Source organism: Medicago sativa, chromosome 8, assembly GCF_051527215.1.
Source record: "Medicago sativa cultivar Bolivia chromosome 8, Bolivia_mono, whole genome shotgun sequence".
Taxonomy (NCBI): domain Eukaryota; kingdom Viridiplantae; phylum Streptophyta; class Magnoliopsida; order Fabales; family Fabaceae; genus Medicago; species Medicago sativa.
In genome coordinates, this window is record NC_140756.1 from 11,008,309 (window position 1) to 11,028,393 (window position 20,085).

General features: G+C 31.5%; 2 protein-coding genes and 1 long non-coding RNA gene across 3 annotated transcripts; all 3 read left to right on the forward strand.

Moving 5' to 3' along the window:
• The first annotated feature begins 1,647 nt into the window (after window positions 1-1,647).
• On the forward strand, window positions 1,648-8,628 carry LOC146896896 (putative LRR receptor-like serine/threonine-protein kinase At1g05700). Its single transcript, XM_085739244.1, has 13 exons — window positions 1,648-1,781; window positions 1,862-2,408; window positions 3,684-4,142; window positions 4,766-4,907; window positions 4,999-5,070; window positions 5,189-5,260; window positions 5,354-5,434; window positions 5,641-5,801; window positions 6,350-6,573; window positions 6,694-6,817; window positions 7,414-7,476; window positions 7,549-7,738; window positions 8,006-8,628. Exons 3-13 carry the CDS (start codon window positions 3,692-3,694, stop codon window positions 8,409-8,411), a joined length of 1,986 nt encoding a protein of 661 aa, XP_085595370.1. The 5' UTR covers window positions 1,648-1,781; window positions 1,862-2,408; window positions 3,684-3,691; the 3' UTR covers window positions 8,412-8,628.
• Window positions 1,700-2,412, forward strand: LOC146896897 (kinase-like protein). Its single transcript, XM_085736356.1, has 2 exons — window positions 1,700-1,781; window positions 1,862-2,412. Exons 1-2 carry the CDS (start codon window positions 1,700-1,702, stop codon window positions 2,410-2,412), a joined length of 633 nt encoding a protein of 210 aa, XP_085592482.1.
• A 7,162-nt stretch (window positions 8,629-15,790) lies between the features above and the next one.
• On the forward strand, window positions 15,791-18,043 carry LOC146896898 (uncharacterized). The gene is made up of 2 exons (XR_015023110.1): window positions 15,791-16,295; window positions 17,688-18,043. It is a non-coding gene; the product is annotated as an uncharacterized LOC146896898 (long non-coding RNA).
• The last annotated feature ends 2,042 nt before the right edge of the window (window positions 18,044-20,085 follow it).

Below are 20,085 nucleotides of genomic sequence, written 5' to 3' on the forward strand. Positions count from 1 at the left end.
AATTTGTAATCATAAATGTTCTTAAAATCTACTCCCTCTATGTTTACAATAAGCCTTTTTTCTTATTTTCACACATAATAAAAAATAAAAAGTGTAGTTAACTTTTTTATTGAAAAAGTAATTTATAAGTGATTTTATAAAATTACCTCTCATTAATGTTGCGGGGAAAAGAAAAGAATTTGAAGAAAAGAAAATAATAAATAATAAAAGGGTATGAAAGAAAAATAAAAATTAATGCTTCATTGGTATTTTTTTTTTAAAGATTGTTTCATTTGTATAGTAACGTGATATATAATAAAACACAATTTTTTTCTTCTTCAAAGTGACATATAATATAACACAAGGAGAGAATACTATTATTATTTTTTTTTAAAAGAGGGAGAGAATACTATTATATTTTTTATAGAATAATTATTATACTTATACATTTGTGAAAAAAGTTAATATTCCATGTGTGATTAAATAATTTTGCAAAATTGTTATATAAATTTAGCTATTTTTTTTTACAAGAAATTTAGCTATTTATTATTAACTTTTTAATTTATCCTTTATATTATGGGATGGAGATCGGTATATGCATTTTTTTTTTAACACGCATCATCATCCTCATTTATCAATATTCTTTCAAAACAATCCTCATTTATTAATATTATCAAAATCAATACTAGCAAACATGACAGTATAAACCAAGCAATCTACCTCAAATAGTTAATGAGTTCCATCAAATGATGAATCTTTCGAAAGAACCCTAATTCGATTCTTAGGTGAAACATTTCTTAATCAGACTTTACGTATCTCATGACTGAACTCTGGATTACTAAGACCTCTTCTTCTCTTGAGAACCGGAGGGTTAAAGCCACAAAGAAAAACCCGAATAGCACCAATAAATTACAAAAACAATAGTCAAACAAATAATAAAATGTAAATGCAACTTTTAGTTTCTTATAAGAATACAATTTTTAGTTCATCAGAATGATAAGTCGAACGTCCATAAGTCGTAGCTTGTAACGACCCGATTTTTCAGATGCTAATTAGCGAAACTCTTAGTGACAAACCAAATATATTTTTTCTTTTTAAATAATAAAAGTAACGTACAACTCATCGACATTAAAATAAACCAATAAATAAGTTTCTCTTTAAATTTTTAAAATAGTAAATCACACTTGTCTTACATCAAAAATATAAAATTCCTAAGAACAAGACTCCCGACATTTTTTTTACCCAAGGCAAAACCTAACTAGTCAATGTTCTGGATGGTTTGAAAAGATTTTTCAACAAGGCTAATACATGTATCAGAATATATCAAAGCCTTCAAATGCTGGTCATAGGTCTTAGCTCAACTGATAAAAATGTTGAAATTGCTAGGTCAGGCGCCGCGACTGGGTTCAGACTTCGACTCCTCCATTTGTGTGTATAAGTTTCAATGGTAATTTGTCGTTTTATTTATCTATAACACAAAAGAAATAATAAACCGGACATACTATACTAAAACATATTATGACGAAAAAAAAAAACAAATTTTAGCTCATTATAAAAATGTCCAACAATTTTGAAAAAAGAATACAAAATCCGGGATATAATATAATAAAATTGAAGCGAAATGCGACACTCTAGCAGTATATAAAGTATTGCTTGTATAGGATTATCACTCATCATTAATTCATTATTTGTATTTCTTCTAATAATGAAGCAAACAATGATGGGAATGTTACAGCATTTTCTTTTGGTTTTGTTTGGTGTCCTTGCTATTTTGGTTTTGATACAAGCTCAGGATCAATCAGGTTTGGTTATTAATTTGTAATTAGTAATTGTTATTGCAGCTGAAATTATCTTAATTTTATCCCTTATTTATATATGTCAGGATTCATTAGCTTAGATTGTGGTCTTCCTCAAGATTCAAGGTATTCTGATATAAGCACAGGCATAAATTACATTTCAGATGCTAAATTCATAGATACAGGTGTAACTAAGAGTATACCTCCTACGAAGAATATTACTATTAAACAGCAACTAGAATATTTGAGAAGCTTTCCTAGCGGAGTGAGAAATTGTTACAGAATAAATGTAACAAGTGATACTAAATATTTAATCAGAGTTACTTTCTATTATGGAAACTATGATAATCTAAATCAACCACCACAATTTGATCTTCATTTTGGACCTAATGTGTGGGATACAGTGAAGTTGTCCTCCAATGCATCACTCTTCACATACAGTGAGATAATTTACACTCCATCACAAGATAACATACAACCATGTCTTGTTAACACAGGCAAAGGGACTCCATTCATTTCAGCTATAGAATTGAGGCCTTTGAACAAAACTGCTTATGTCACATACTCAGCTAAATCAGTATTATCACTCTTCATACGATATGATATAGGTTCCATCACAAACAGAGAATACAGGTAAGATCTAGTCAGCTCGTTAGCAGCTCAAGTTAAATATGATTTTCGTCCTTATAAAATTTACAAATTTCACTTTTAGTTCTTTTAAAATTTTTCTTCAATTTTTGATTCTCCAAATATTTTCCGCCACTATTTTTGGTCTTAACTTTTAAGTCAACTCATGATATTCCCTAAAAAAAGTCAACTCATGATATGATTCAAAATTTTGATTTTTTTTTTTTGTAGTAATGTTTAGTATACTATAGAATTCTCGTTTGCAACGTTTTAGAATTTTTTAACAAAGAATGAATTAAATATAAATTTTTATGTTGTTGGTGCTTAAAAATTCATATTTGATTCAAATTTTGTTAAAAAATTCTAATTTTTTTTTTTGGAGAAATTCTTAAAATATTCTAAACATTCTTGAAAAAACCCATTCAAAAACATGAAAGAATACACATGAACCGACTTTAAAGCAAGAACAAAAGTGGTGATAGAGCATATTTGAAGGAGACAAAATTGAAAAGAAATTTTAGAGGAACTAAATGCAAAATTTAATTTTTTTATATGGATAAAAAACATATTTAACTTAATATTTATAATTTTTTTGACAGAAACTTAATATTTATAATATAAAGGGGTTAAATATTTTTTTGATCCCTATAAATGTTTAAACTTTTTGTTTAAGATCCTCACAAAAATTTCTTCGTATTTTGGCCCCCAAAAGTTTTGCATCAACACTTTTGGTCCCCGTTTTTACATCAACTCACGTGCATTATTCAAAACTTTGAATGAGTTTTTGTAAGAATGTTTAAAATATTATAAGAATTTCTTCCAAAAAATATTATAATTTTTTAACAAAAATTAATTAAATATGAATTTTTAAATGTAAAAAACATAAAAACTCATATTCAATTCATCCTATCTTAAAAAAAAAATATTAAACTTTTATAAAAGGGAATTCTATAGTGTACTCCCTAAACATGATTGTGGAAAAAATTTAAAATTTCAGACTACACAGATGAGATGACTTAAAAGTAGTGGCAATATAAAACTTTTGAACACTAAAAATGGAAGATTACTTTTATAGGGATTAAAATAAAATAAAACTTTTGAACACTAAAAATGGAAGATTACTTTTATAGGGATTAAAATAAAAAATTAGAATATTTACAAGGAATCAGAACATATTTAACCCTAATATAAATAAGTAACACGAAAGTCAATTACTCCTTAAAAAAAAAAAATCAAAGTAAATTACTGACGATTTTCCTGGTGATGTACTACAAACAACAGGTACAAAGATGATGTTTATGACCACCAGCAATTGGAGACGACTAAGCACCTCACTTAACAAAATTGATTTAAATCAGAGTCTTTATAAACCACCAGCAATTGTGATGAACACTGCTATTACACTAGTAAATGCCAGTGCCCCTTTACAATTAGATTGGGATGCAGATAATGTAGATGATCAATACTACCTCTACATGCACTTTAATGAGGTTGAAGAGCTGGCAGCAAATGAAACTAGAGCATTCAATATCACACTGAAGGACAAGTTGCCGTTTGGACCCGTGATGCCTAGATACGGTGAAACATATACTGTATTTAGTCCAACACCTTTGACTGGAGCCAAAACCCATCAAATTTCTCTTTTTAAGACAGAGAATTCAACCCTTCCACCAATCATCAATGCCTTTGAGGTTTATAAAGTAAAAGACTTCTCACAATCAGAAACTCAACAGGATGATGGTAAGCTAGCCCAAAACATTTACTACTTTATCCCTAAATATAAGAATTTTCTACTCTAGTTGATTATTTCTTTATCAACATAACTCTAAATATCTTACATACTTTTCTGCAATTTGTAATACATATTAGAGTCTTGTTAACGAATGCCCCTGCGTCGCTCTTTAAACATTTTAAAATAAGTAATTGTTCTTTAAGAAAGTGAAATATTTCGATTTTCAATACATTGATTACATGCATTTTCGTAAATACTTCCTATTTATGATCCTTAAAAAGTGTCCCGAAGCATTTGTTAACATTTCCCTTGGTATTATTATGAAAACATATAATAATTTTATCTCTGGAAGGATAATCTTGTAAAACAAAACTAATATTCAACAACTTTAATACACCATCTGCACTAAATCAAATTGCATCATCTCTTTTCTCTCTTCTTCTCCGATAATTTCTCCTCTGATGACCTTCTCCGACGACCTCTCCTTAGCAACTTTTTAATCAACAATATCTTATATTTATGGAGGGAGGCAGTATATGATTTATAGTGTCATCATGTGGTGTAAAGTAAACTATTCACGAATTGACTTGAAATCCTTTTGAACTCTATTTTTTTTAATACCAAATACTAGTTGATACTATCACAAACATCAAGAATTTTTATGGGGTGGCTAGAAATTGGCAAGGAGATCCATGTGGTCCTCTGAAGTATATGTGGGAAGGCCTAAACTGTAGTATTGATGAGGGCAATAACATCCCAAGAATCACATCTTTGTAAGTTTACAATCCTTTCAATAAACCATATGCATAAATTCAAAAACATGAAGTAGCCTCTAATGTTATATATATTTGGAAATACAACAAGGAATTTGTCTTCAAGTGGATTGACAGGGGAAATAGCATCTTCCATATCAAAGCTCACTATGTTACAGTTCTTGTGAGCTCCTAATCTCATTTGGTTAAATGATGAAACCAAAACCTTTCAATTTGGAAATTATTATCTGATCTTTATTGGAGATTCAAAATTTTAACTCTGTATTTAGATTTTCTTTCAGGGATTTATCAAACAATAGCTTAAACGGTCCTTTACCTGATTTTCTGATGCAGCTGAGGTCACTAAAACTATTGTAAGTCACATGTTGATGCATCTAATGTAATTTTATTGATTATTAGTATAAAAGATAAAAAAAGATGTCATATATTTTGTTCTGTGTTAGCAGAAATGTAGGGAAGAACAAACTTACAGGGTTAGTTCCAAGTGCACTCCTTGAGAGATCAAAAACAGGTTCATTGATACTGAGGTATGCCTCATACTCAAGTCAAATCTATATAAATTAACATTATACTCAAGACAAAGACAGTTTTTCAATATAGCTTTTTTTCTTCCTGTAATCTTAATAATAATAATAAAATGAGCAATGATAATTGAGTTTTCTTCCTCCTAATATCAAGATGGTTTCACAATTGATATCATAGCTAATATCTAAGCACCTTTATCTTCTTTCAGTGTGGATGATAATCCTGATCTTTTAATAACGGAATCATGCAAAAAGAAGAACATTGTTGTACCACTTGTTGCATCTTTTTCAGCATTAGTTGTAATTCTTTTGATTTCTCTTGGATTTTGGATATCCAGAAGACCCAATAGAAAAAATCAAATACAAAACGGTACGTCTCAGATGACATGGGAACGAGTTCATATTCTCACATAAGGCCTTGTTTATATTATGAATATTGTATTAATCCATTAGTTTACATGTGGGTTTTATAATTTTCTATATGGTTTTAAATTGTGGCTGTGGTCGCGGATGTGGCTATTGCGGTCATTGTGTTGCGCATTGGTCCAAACATATTGTTAGAATAACAACCAATAACAGAAGATTAAATTAAACGAAAGTAAAAGACAATAGACACGATCAATCGTTGTTCACATATTTTGACCAATAGAACCTACCTTTGTGATTATAGAGCAGATGTTGTTCCATTTTATTTCTGTGGTGAATTAGGGTTTTAATTACAAGCAATATATAGTTCATGCCTCTCTTCAGCGTCTATTCATGAGTCATACTCAACACATATTAGATTCCACTCTTCATAAAACTTAATCTATATAGTGTTTTATACTTGAGTCATCTCGTGTAAATCTTTTATTGCTTTTCTGCAACATTTTTTTTTCCACATCCTTGCATATTTTCATTCAACTTTATTTATCACAGATGTAGTTGCGTCTTCAAATTCAAAGGAAAGGGGTTCAATGAAATCAAAACATAAAAAGTTCAGTTATATTGAAATTCTCAACATTACTGATAACTTTAAAACTACTATTGGAGAAGGAGGATTTGGAAAAGTTTACTTTGGCATTCTACAAGATCAAACTCAAGTCGCTGTTAAAAGGCTTTCACCATCATCAATGCAAGGTTATAAGGAATTTCAATCAGAGGTTAGACATTACATTCAAGTTAGAAAACAACATATTTAGTTTTTATTTTTGTTAAGTAATAAATAGAATCCTGCATAATTTTTACCGTTAACTTTGTTAGAGATCAAATTGAAAATGCAGGCACAACTTCTAACGGTTGTTCATCATAGAAATTTGGTCCCCCTCCTTGGATATTGTGATGAAGGTCAAATCAAAGCATTGATTTACGAGTACATGGCCAATGGAAATCTCCAACACTTGTTAGGTAATTTATATTTTATCTGCAATGTCAACTTCCATAATAGATTTACTACTTCTAGTTTAACTACATTTTAAAGATTAACCCATATAAACCTTAGCACAGGTAGAATACAAACCCATATAAACCTTTGGGTTATAGTAACAAGTGCCCTTAGTAGGTTTGCATTGGATTCAACAATATTTTGACTTTTAAGAAATTAAATTCATCACTTTCTACAATTTTCCAATACAATATTTCTATTTTCATCCTCTTAACCAATGCTCTAAGGGCACTTTTTAACATTTTCCTAAACCTTTTAGTGCAGAATAGTTTATATTGGGTAAGGAGAAATAATTATTTTTACCTCTTAAAAAAATAAAACATGGATTATTTAAAAAAAAAAAATTTGGAAACAAGAAATAATTATTAAGGGTTATGAACAATCAAATATCTGTCTTATACGATATTTGAATTCTATCTTTTGAAATTACAAAATCAAGCTCTTATCGACGACGAGGGTTAAGAACAAAGGCAGGGAGAAGGGCAAGTGTAATGAATTCCTATGCTTTCGTTTAAAATAATTGATCAGTATTTCAAGACTAATGTATGTTTGCTTGCAGTAAAAAATTCAAATATCCTAAGTTGGAATGAGAGGCTTAACATTGCAGTTGACACAGCCCATGGTAATGTATTGTTTACGATTTCATATTTCTTGCATTTTGTATTCGTGCATTTCCCTTAATGTGAATTTTCAGGATTGGATTATCTTCATAATGGATGTAAACCACCTATTATGCATAGAGATTTGAAGCCTTCCAACATACTACTAGATGAGAATTTTCATGCAAAGATTGCTGATTTTGGTCTAAGTAGAGCTTTCGGTAACGACGATGATTCTCACATATCCACTCGCCCTGGTGGTACATTTGGTTACGTTGATCCAGAGTAAGTGTAATATAAAAATTCTATTTAGATTAACCAGATTTTAATATTTTTGTAGCATTTACATATCATAAATATCCATTTCAAGCAATGAATTACTTAGCTTTGAAACAAGTGGTAAAGTTACATGATAGATATCATAAAAATTCTTTTTCCTACATATACTACTATTTCATGCTGGTTTATAACATGTATAATAATGAAAAGAAAAGACGACATACATAAGTTTAAGGATCACTTATGCATCTTATTTGTTTGTTTTCTTAATAGATATCAGAGAACAGGAAACACAAATAAGAAAAATGATATCTACAGCTTTGGGATTATTCTATTTGAGTTGATCACTGGCCAAAAAGCACTAACAAAAGCATCTGAAGAAACCATACACATTCTTCAATGGGTTATTCCCATAGTTGAAGGAGGAGATATTCAAAATGTTGTTGATTCAAGGTTGCAGGGTGAATTTAGCATCAATTCAGTATGGAAAGCTGTAGAGATTGCCATGTCATGCACTTCACCAAATGCAATTGAAAGGCCAGACATGAGCCAAATATTGGTAGAGCTAAAGGAATGTTTATCTTTGAACATGGTTCAGAGAAAGTATGGAAGCACAAAATCTAGAGATGAATTGGTTTCTTTCGCTACTGTATCCGAAACCACTATTTTAGCTAGATAACCACCCTTTATAATTATATTTTTGTCCTATATTCAGTGTTACTCAAAATGTCCTAGTATATTAGTTCTTGTTGTGTTATATATAATGTATATTATGGAAGTTTTCTAGGAATCAAAAAATTAGTGTACCAACTACTATAGTATGAGTGATGGATTCTTAATTAGAAGTAGTAATGTGCATGGAAAGTTAAATAAATTGTTAATTGTTACTCTAAAAACCAAAATTTCGATGCACTAATCGTTGAACAGATTTATTTGATTTTTACAAAAGATGCTCCAACCAATGTGTTATGAGTAAAATCATGTTAGTGTTTTATTTTATATTAAGAGTTTTTGAATAGAAAAGTATCAATACAAGAAAAGATAAGTTGCATAATCAGTATTGCAAAGAGTTAGAGTGGCTGACATGACACCCCTTCTAGGCTTATTTCAGCTAAAACATAATACGTACGGGTGAATTCTAAAGACATTAGAAATTGGACCTTGTAGGCAACCTCTCCGGTGGGAGGAACAATTCGAAGAGGTAAAAAAATACACTAAGGAGCTACAAATTAAGATTTATTGTCTGCACAATAATATACAGTCACAAGTACCAAATAAATTCCCTAGACTTTGTTATTTTCCTAGTTGGTATTCCCTTAGTTTCATTTATGCATTTGTTGTATTTTCAATAGTGAAACACTTGTTGCTATATGCAGCAAGGTTCTAGAAGATGTGATTGTTGGCATATTTTCATCTGTAACAAACTTGCTTGTTAAATATTTATGATTGTTGATAATATGCGAGTACTATTTTCATATTTTGGGGCCCTATAAAGTAACCCCACCTATATGGGAAGGCCTAAACTGCAGTATTGATGGCAATAACATCCCAAGAATCACATCTTTGTATGTTTACAATCCCTTCAATAAGACATATGCATAAATTCAAAAACATCAAGTATCCTCTGATGTTATATAATATTTGGAAATGCAACCAGGAATTTGTCTTCAAGTGGACTGACAGGGAGATATCATCTTCCATATCAAAGCTCACTATGTTACAATACTTGTGAGTTCCTATACTCATTTAATTAAAATAAACAGAAGGCTAAGGTCTGTTTGGACGAAGAATTTTAGAATTGAGAAAATTATAAAACGTTTTCAAAAAATAAATCAAATGTGTTTCAAATATTATATAATCATATATTGAAAGATAATGGGTGAATACTTTTATGGTTTATTCCTTAGCCAAAGGCTGGTTTTTATAGAGAGAATACAATTAATGTTCTTCTAGACTAGCCTAGAAACTTGTTACATTGGAAAAATAACATTGGAAAAATAACAATGGAATTCTCTAGACTTGACTAGAGAAAATAACATAGGGAACAACATCCTAGGAAAATAAACAATTACTGTATTTTCCAACACCCCCCCTCAAGTTGGTGCATAGATATCTATCATGCCCAACTTGTCTATTAAATGCTCAAAGGTTGGTCTTGCCAAGCTTTTGGTCAAGACATCTGCAGTTTGCCGACTCGAAGTCACAAAAGGTAGACATATGATTCCAGCGTCTAACTTCTCTTTTATGAAATGTCGATCAATCTCAATATGTTTGGTTCTATCATGTTGCACTGGGTTATGAGCTATGCTAATAGCGGCTTTACTGTCAGAGTATAACTTTAATGGAAGCTCAATTTTCATCTTAAGTTCTTCTAGGACTCTCTGGATCCATAATCCTTCACAAATACCATGAGCCATAGCTCTAAACTCTGCTTCTGCACTACTTCTTGCTACAACTCCTTGTTTCTTGCTTCTCCATGTCACAAGATTACCCCAAACATAGGTACAATATCCAGAGGTTGATCTTCTGTCTGTGACTGAACCTGCCCAATCAGCGTCGGTGAAGATAGACACATTTCTTTCACTAGTCTTCTTAAAAAGTAAGCCTTTTCCGGGATTTCCCTTCAAATATCTCAGTATCCTATAGACTGCCTCAAGATGTTCCTCGAAAGGAGAATGCATAAACTGACTTACAACACTAACTGAGAAGGCAATATCAGGTCTGGTGTGCGACAAATAAATCAATTTCCCAACCAATCTCTGGTATCTTCCAGTATCAATAGGAACACTGCCTTCTCCCCAAAGTTTAGCATTAGGATCCATAGGGGTATCTGTTGGACGACATCCACTCATTCCTGTTTCTTTTAATAAGTCTAAAATGTATTTTTGCTGTGAAACCACAATACCCTTCTTTGATCGAGCAACCTCCATACCAAGAAAATATCTCATGGATCCCAAGTCCTTGATTTCAAAGTCTACTGCTAATTTCTCTTTTACTCTTGCCATTTCTACTGTATCATCTCCAGTAAGGACAATATCATCAACATAAACAATCAGGACAACGATTTTTCCATCGCGGGAGAACTTTGTGAACAAGGTATGGTCAGCCTGTCCTTGAATGTACCCTTGTTTCTTCATGGATTGAGTGAATTTTTCAAACCAAGCTCTTGGAGACTGCTTTAATCCATACAAAGACTTATTTAGTTTGCATACATTTGATCCAAATTTGTTTTCAAAACCAGGAGGAATGTCCATATATACCTCTTCTTCTAGATTGCCATTGAGAAAGGCATTCTTAACATCTAATTGATGTAGAGGCCAATCCAGATTAGCAGCAAGAGACAAGAGAATTCTGACAGTGTTCAATTTTGCAACAGGAGCAAATGTCTCAGAGTAGTCTATACCATAGGTTTGAGTAAATCCCTTAGCCACCAAGCGAGCCTTGTACCTTTCAATTGACCCATCTGAATTATACTTCACAGTGAACACCCATTTGCATCCAACCGTCTTCTTGCCATCTGGTAATGTCGTGACACTCCAGATTTTGTTCTTTTCAAGAGCTTTCATCTCCTCAAATACAGCTTCCCTCCACTTTGGAATTTCTAGAGCAACCTGTACATTTTTTTGGAATTTCTACCCTAGACAATTTTGAGGTGAAGGCAGACAAGGATGAAGACAAATTTGAATATGATATAAAATTGGACATAGGGCGTTTAGTGCAAGATCTAACAGGTTTTCTAATGGCAACAGGATCATCTATATCAGGATACAAAATATGACTCTCAGAAACAGAGATAGACTTACCTTTCCTTTTCTTAGGAGGTTGATTATTCCCCGGTTCAGATTCATGACAGTGTTGAGATGTGGACTCATCCCTTTCTTTGTGGTGCTTTTTCACAAAAACCTCCCCTTTCCAAATCCCGTTTCCAAGTTCAAATCTGTTCTCTTTAAGTGACTCATTATGTTGTGGCATTTCAATTAGATCATCATTATCAAGTGCTTCAAGATTCTCATTGTTTTCTACATGAGAAAATGTAGGCTCGCATTCACCAAGTACCTTACTCATAACAGGAGTAGGATCAGATAAAGAATCATGTCCATTTTCTATTGGTGCAGAAGTATAAGTCTTAGAACTTTGTGATATAGGCAAAGACAAATTATTTGAAAAACTCATGTCCTCAGTTTGAAACGAGTCTTCCTTTATATCCCCCCTTGAAGATGAGTGTCATCAAAAAAAGGTTTATTTTCAAAGAATGTAACGTCCATAGTGACAAACATTTTCTTGTTTTTTGGATCAAAACATTTGTATCCCTTCTGGGTTGGGGAGTATCCAACAAAAACACATTTTATAGCACGTGGTTCAAGTTTTCCAACATTTTTATGTTCATGAACAAAGGCTGTGCAACCAAAGATTTTTAATGTCAAATCAGTTGAAACACGAGTACTAGGAAAACATTCTTTGAAAGTATTAATTGGGGTTTGAAAGTTGAGAACTTTGGAAGGCATTCTATTAATTAAATATGCAGCTGTTAAAACAGCTTCGCCCCACAAGTAGTTTGGTACTTTACTTGAGAAAAGTAAGGCTCTAGCAACCTCCAATAAATGCCTATTTTTTCTTTCAGCAACTCCATTTTGTTGAGGAGTATTGGGACATGAACTTTGATGTACAATCCCATTTTTAAGAAAAAAATCATCATCCAAAATAGTGTTAAAATATTCTTTGCCGTTATCACTTCTAAAGACTTTAATATTTGTTTGAAATTGGTTTTGCACCATTGTAATAAAATCCTTTACAGCCTGACAAACATCGGATTTCCCTTTTAACAAGTACACCCAACATACTCTTGAATGGTCATCAATAAACGTGATAAACCACTTTTTGAGAGAAAGTGTACTTGTACGGTTAGGGCCCCAAACATCACTGTGAATGATAGAAAAAGGTTTTGATGGTTTATAAGGCTGCATTGGAAATTGGGAACGATGATGCTTTGCAAATTCACATGCTTCACATTTAAACAAAGAAAAGTTCTTATTATGAAATAACTTAGGAAACAAGTGTTTTAAGTAACGAAAACTAGGATGACCTAATCGTAAATGCCATAACATAATGTTGTCATCATTATTATTCAAAACAGAAAAAGACTCAAAGCAGGAACTTATTGTTTTTGAAGGTAGTTGTGATGCAGATCCACTGTCAAGGTAGTAGAGTCCTCCACTCTTCTTAGCACTGCCAATCATCTTCCCCGAGTTCAAATCCTGAAAGACACAGTGAGATCTGAAAAAATTAATTTGACAATTTTTATCTTCAATTAATGTACTGACAGACATTAAATTACATGATAAGTTTGGAACATGAAGGACATTTTCAAGAGTTAAGAGTGGAGACAACACAACTGACCCTTTACCTGCAATGGCTGAAAAAGAGCCATCTGCAATTTTTATTTTTTGATTACCTGCACATGGACTATATGAAGAGAACAAAGTGGATTCACCTGTCATGTGGTCAGAGGCACCTGAATCTACTATCCAAGCATGACTAGGACTGACACTAAGAAAAGCAGAATTACCTTTTGTTGTTATAGAGCAAGAAAGAGTTGGAGACTCGAGGAGTTTGTACAACTTGTCTAGTTGTTCCGTAGTGAGTTGAAGCTGAGTTGAAGAGGATTGTTGCCCTTGATCAGAATTACTAGCCTGAAATGCACAATCACCTTTCTTCTTCCAGTTAGGAGGTTTGCCTTTGAGCTTCCAACAATTTTCACGCGTATGCCATTCGCGTTTACAGTAATCACACCAAGGATTGTTTAACATTTTATCATGAATAACCTCTACCATCTTTAAAAGAAGAGAGAAACAAACAGCCACCTTGTGTAGGTACAACACAAGTACCTATAATTACAGTGGCTTAATTAGAGGTTTTTTTTTTTATGCGGAAGCGAGACCCCCAAACACCGGGAGCTCTGATGCCATATTGAAAGATAATGGGTGAATACTTTTATGGTTTATTCCTCAGCCAAAGGCTGGTTTTTATAGAGAGAATACAATTAATGTTCTTCTAGACTAGCCTAGAAACTTGTTACATTGGAAAAATAACATTGGAAAAATAACAATGGAATTCTCTAGACGTGACTAGAGAAAATAACATAGGGAACAACATCCTAGGAAAATAAACAATTAATGTATTTTCCAACATCATATATCATGTTACTACTTCAATTATTTAAAATATCAAATATATATCAAAATAAAGATCGGGAAATACGCCTGCGCACTGGGAGGATTAATCTCATTTGGTTAGATGATGAAACCAAATCTATTCAATTTGGAAATTATTCTGTCTTTATCGGATATTCAAATTCACTACTGTACACATGACATTTTGCAACATTTTTTTGGTTACAATTGAACAAAAAGTGTTACACACGTCTTATTTTCAGCTTTGAAGAGTACCCATCGAAAAATGTTACCCACTGCTTTTCACTGTAACACCTCTCATTTTCTATTCTCTCTTTCGTGTTATGAATTTCCATGAGTCTCTCTTAGTCTCTCTTAATTAGTCTTTTTCCTTTTTCTCTTACAATGTAGTATTATGTTGCATCTAAGGTGTTTGATAACTTGTGTCAATGAAACTATAGGGTATTGATCGTGCTTATTTCTTGGTTTTTGAATGCAGGGAGGAGTTGCTTCCCATGGTTGATATTGTAACCCCAAATGTTAAAGAGGAAGACACTAAATATTCTAGTTGAACTAGTGAGATACATCATGTAGGTATGAGTGTTATATTTATAAAAGGGTTAATAGTGTTTTACCCCCTGTAATATAGGTCATTTCTGGTTTTACCCCCTATAAAATATTTTTTTTGGATTTCGTCCTTGTAATTTGAAGATTTTTAGTGTTGGACCTTCATGAATTTTGACTGTACAAAATCGAAGATATGACAGGGGGTAAATCGAAATTTGCTCAAAATAACAGGGGGTAAACCGAAATTTGCTCAAATTATAAGGGGGCAAACCTAAATTTGCTCAAATTACAGGGAATGAAATTTTCCATGAAGGTCCAAAACCAAAAAATCTTCAAATTACAAGTATGAAATTCAAAAAAATATTTTACGGGGGGAAAACTGGAAATGATCTATATTACAGGGGAGTAAAACACTATTAACCCTTTATAAAATGATATACAATGTATTTTTTTTTTGAAGAGATGTATAATGCATTTGTTCTTTTCATTATCAATCAATTTTAGCTTTTTGAAATCAAATATATAAATGTTTTATTGATTGATCTACCTAGTCTTCACTATTCAGTAACATTTATGCAACGGAATTTGCTACAATTGCACCTAAACAGTTAGCTACAGATTGGCTACAAATTAGCTACGTAAAAAGTAACATTTTTTAAGTTTTTTTGAAGAAGCTAAATTAGCTCACCCAAATTGCACAAGAGGAAATCGAACTACTTAAAAAGTAACATTTTTTAAGTTTTTTTGAAGAAGCTAAATTAGTCACCCAAATTGACACCAGAGGAAATCGAACCTGAGAACTTGAGGAGGAGCACACTCCCAAGTCCCAAGCCAATACCACTAAACCAAAACATTTTTTAAGTGTTACAAGTAATACTCTCAAGAGTTACTGAAATCATTTAGTAACACGGGCTTTACCTAACATTTGACAAATGTTAAAAGATCTAAATAGTAACATTTGTTTTTGATTTAGTTACAATTTTGAAGTGTTACTAAATCTCATATATGTTGTAGTGATTGTAACTCCGCATTTAAATTGTTTTATTTTTATCAAACAATAACTCCCGTTTGTTACGGATTAAAATAAAAGTGATTTTGATATAAAATAATTTAGAGATTATATTTTAGAGATTTTATGAAAAATCAAAATCTATTTTGCGTTTGTTTAACGTAATAAAAATCACTTTTTTAAACAAATAATCTTGTTTGTTTTGATACAACTATATAAAAGTGATTTTTTTGTTACAAAATTAGTTCAATATTTTAAATAATATTTTCTCTCTCCTCTAAAAAAATATATTTTTTGAGAAGCTGCTTGTAATATCCCTCCATAAGATTTTTTTTAGGAAGGGGCAGAATTGTAATTTTGCCACTCAAGATTTTTTTTTTTAAGTGGAAAATCCACAATTTTCTACATTCTTCCACATCATTCCAAATTTTCCTCTTCTTCTCCTCTCTCACTTCTCTCTCTCGTCACTCACCCTTTCCCCCTCAATCTTCATTTTTCTCAACCAAATCCTTAGCAATTCAACTCACATGTTTGGATTAGTGTTTTTCTAGCAACTTGAACTGAGAAATATGCATCAAATTTTATTTTCCCTTCCTCTCTAACCGTACATCAATATAAGAAAAAGAGAGTTTTTGTCTTTCAAATCCTCAAAAACATCACATTGATGTCTTCCTTCAACAATTGGATGTGGCAATTTTGGGAAAAATTTCACGGTTGGATTAGTAAGAAGCTAAGGTAACAAAGATGAAGGCACAAGTGGCTATTGGGAATTAAGTTGAAGTATCACGGAGAAATAAGAGTTGTCAGATGTTTATTGGTGAGTTCCTTAGTAAACCTTCCATTTTGAGTAGTAGAATTGTGCCCTATGAATGATTCATTTGAATAGAAATTATGAGATAGTATGATTATTTCATAATTATATGTGTGTTTATTCTAAAATCTCTTGTATGTTAATATGTGTGTTTATGTTAGTATGAATATTGGAGGAAAATGCTAAGCAAGACAATTGATGTAACGATTACTTTTGTTCACAAGTCGGTTAGTTTAGGTTATCGAGGTTTTCCCACGTTTGATAACCTAGAGGATTGTTTATATTATTTATAAGTGATAATTGTAAGAGGATTTCTTATATTATTTATAAGTGATGATTTTAAGAATAAGTGATTGGATAGTAATGTTAATTGTGCATAGTTAATTGATGTTAGTATGTGATGTTAGTATAAATGTTGGAGGGAAATTAACAACGAAATTGATGCATATATGCTTATAGTAAAGAATTGAAAGAAAAATTTGAAATGCATCTTGTGAGTAATATGCTCACAGTGAATTATAGAAAATCGCAGAAAAATGGAAATGAGGAGAAAAATTGAAATGAGTAACATGCTCATAGAAAAAGAAAAAAAAAAGAATATATAGTATACCGTTTGCTACAACGAGAGATAATGTAGCCTATGACGTACGGGTCATAGTATACCGTTTGCTACAACGAGAGATAATGTAGCCTATGACGTACGGGTCATAGTATACCGTTTGCTACAACGAGAGATAATGTAGCCTATGACGTACGGGTCATAGTATACCGTTTGCTACAACGAGATATAATGTAGCCTATGACGTACGGGTCATAGTATTCCGTTTGCTACAACGAGAGATAATGTAGCCTATGAGGTACGGCTCATAGTAACGAATGAAATGTATAATTAATGATATGAAATTTTAAGTCAAGAATTATTCTAATATTATTGAAAGAGAACAAAAATTAAAATTTATAAAATCAAGGAAAAAAACTCTAAGGACCCTCCAACTTGAATACTAACATAGCATACGCATATTAACATGAAAATTATGTTTAGAATGAATTAGCTACGAAGCAATATCTTATGAGCACTTGGCCAATCATTGGAAATGAGGAATTTTAGTTATGGATCTACGACTTAGTTAGCCGAGCTAGTTGCTATCATAAAGAATCAGAGACATACTCAGATAAGTATGTCAAAGTATAAGCTATTTTAGAATATGATATATTGGATGTATGTTTATGATTATTATGATTATGGTGATTATGTTTATGATTAAGCTTTATGGGTATGTGAATTGTATGTAAAAGCTTCATATGACATATTCGTAGTATATTCGTGATATATCTTGTTGTGTAACCTGGAATAAAGTAATAATTAGATTTTTGGATTCCTCATTCAATTCCCTACAGTTTGGACCTAAATTTCATGTGATTCCGATTAGTAATGAACTCGGAAAGTGCGTTTGAAGTTGGATAATTCTGCTGGAAAAAGGCTTACGGGTTTTGTCATGATTTTTGTGAAATGAGCTAAATTGTAGATTTAGACTAGTTAGAAAGGGGCATGATTTAATATAATATCTAGGATGTTTATTTTGAGTTGTACAAGTAGTTTAAAAATAAAGATGTTATTTGGAGATTCTGGCTGATAACAGGTTTTTAAAACAGGATTTACATCTTGGAAAATGTTAAAAATATAGACGAAACTCTGTCGAAATTTCAGTGGATATTTATTTTGAAATGAAATTTAAATTGAAATTTTTATGTATTATAGTTGTCAAGTTTGATTAATAGGCTTGCCGGGCTAGAATGATCTAGTTCGCACGCCGGTCACGATGATTGTTTTTGGGTCGTGACACTGCTCTTAACAACTTCTCATTTAAAGTTGTTTTTAGATTTTTTTTAGATTCTGATTTTTTTAAAAAGTTGTAACAAACGGATGTAAAACTGTTAAAAGTGATTATTTTTTTAAAATAAGTGATTTTTTTCTTAAAAAAGTTATAACAAACGGACTCTTACGTGATTTTCTGATGAATCTGCGGTGTCTAAAAGTCTTGTATGTCCCATGTTGACATATTAAATGTAATTTCATTGATTATTATTATAAAGATAAAAAAGATGTCATGTAATTTTTTCCTGTGTTCGCAGAAATGTGGGAACGAACAGACTTAAAGATGTCATGAATTTCTTGATAGATCAAAATCAGGTTCACTATCACTAAGGTATGCCTCATACTAAAAGCTCTATTAATTCCCATTATACTCGTGACAAGACTTGTAATGAAGTATTTTTTCTTCCTGTAATCTTAATAATAATTAATTCAGCAATGATAATTGAGTTTTCTTCCTCCTAATACAAATATGGTTTCAGCAATGACATGATAACTAAGATCTTAGCACCTTTATCTTCTTTCCGTTTGGATGATAATCCTGATCTTTGTATGACGGAATCATGCAAAAAGAAGAACATCGTTGTACCACTTGTTGCATCATTTTCAACCTTAGTATTCTTTTGATTTCTCTTGGATTTTGGATACTCAGAAGACAAAAAGCTTTCATTAAAAAAAACAAAGACAGAAAGGTATTGTCTCAGAAGACATAGGAATGAGTTCATATTCTCACACAAGACCTTGTTTATATTATTAAGAAATTTGACTTGCAGTGACAGACAAAAACCGTCACTATAAGCTAATTTACGTAACTAGAGGTCGCGTAGGCATTTACCGACGGCCACATGGGCTGTGCGCTATGCTCAACGAATGGAAACGGAATTTTGTCCGTCTTGCTGGTTGGCTATACTATATGGTTTAGACTTTTGCCTACAGATAAAACTGTAGGTAATTCTACGAAATCGATTGTAAACATAAAAGACTTCTACCTAGGGTTTAGAATGTCACTACAAGTATTATATTTTAATTTTTTTTTCATTCAACCATAAATACTAAAAATAAATAATTCATAAAATTACCTATAAAACTAGTTTACTCAATAAACATAAGAAAAATATTAGAATAAAAAATCTTTGAAGGAAGCAGAGCTGACATTTCATTTTTATTTTTTGGTTACATATGCACATGTAGTTTAGGTATACTTTCTGTTTTGGTAAGATGTTTAGGTCTACTTTATCCAAATAAAAAATGTACTAGAAAATAAAAAAAAAAATGAATATGAGCACCGTTCCTTATTATTATTATTATTAGAGACCATCTACGTGAGTTACTAAAAAAAAAAAAAAAGAGAGAGACCATCTACGTGTGACTGTAAGGGTGTGACAGGTTGAGTACTTTGATTTTTTTTTTTTTGACATAGAGTAATTTTATATTAAGCAACGTCTTTTAAATATAACCGTTACATCAGAAATCAGCTAGAATATAAATATATTAGAAATTACACCATTGAATTAGTAAATTATTCATGAATTAAGATATGACTTTGAATTAGTAAATTAGTCATGAATTAAGATATGACTTTGAATTAGTAAATTATTCATGAATTAGGATATGACTTACTTGCAAATTACATCATTGAATTCGTAAATTAAAATATGGTCGAATTGTTTAGTTATGATATATTATTGTGCAAGTCACTTGATTCTTGGTCAACTTTACTTACCTCATGGTCGATCTCCAAACTACTAGCGACGTCTTCTTCTAGAAACCGAATTGTTAACGCAAGAAAAAAAAAAAACATAAACAACAATAGTACCTACCGATATATTCCAAAAACAATGGTCAAGCAAAGAAAAAAAATGGAAATACAACTTTTTGTTTCTTATAAGAAACAACTTCCAGTTCCTTATAATGATAAATCGG

Coding starts and splice junctions, on each gene's coding strand:
- LOC146896897 (XM_085736356.1), top strand. CDS start 1,700: ATGGGAATGTTACAGCATTTTCTTTTGGTTTTGTTTGGTGTCCTTGCT. Junction 1,782..1,861: donor ACAAGCTCAGGATCAATCAG/GTTTGGTTATTA, acceptor TATATATGTCAG/GATTCATTAGCTTAGATTGT.
- LOC146896896 (XM_085739244.1), top strand. CDS start 3,692: ATGATGTTTATGACCACCAGCAATTGGAGACGACTAAGCACCTCACTT. Junction 4,143..4,765: donor AGAAACTCAACAGGATGATG/GTAAGCTAGCCC, acceptor ACCAAATACTAG/TTGATACTATCACAAACATC. Junction 6,574..6,693: donor ATAAGGAATTTCAATCAGAG/GTTAGACATTAC, acceptor TTGAAAATGCAG/GCACAACTTCTAACGGTTGT.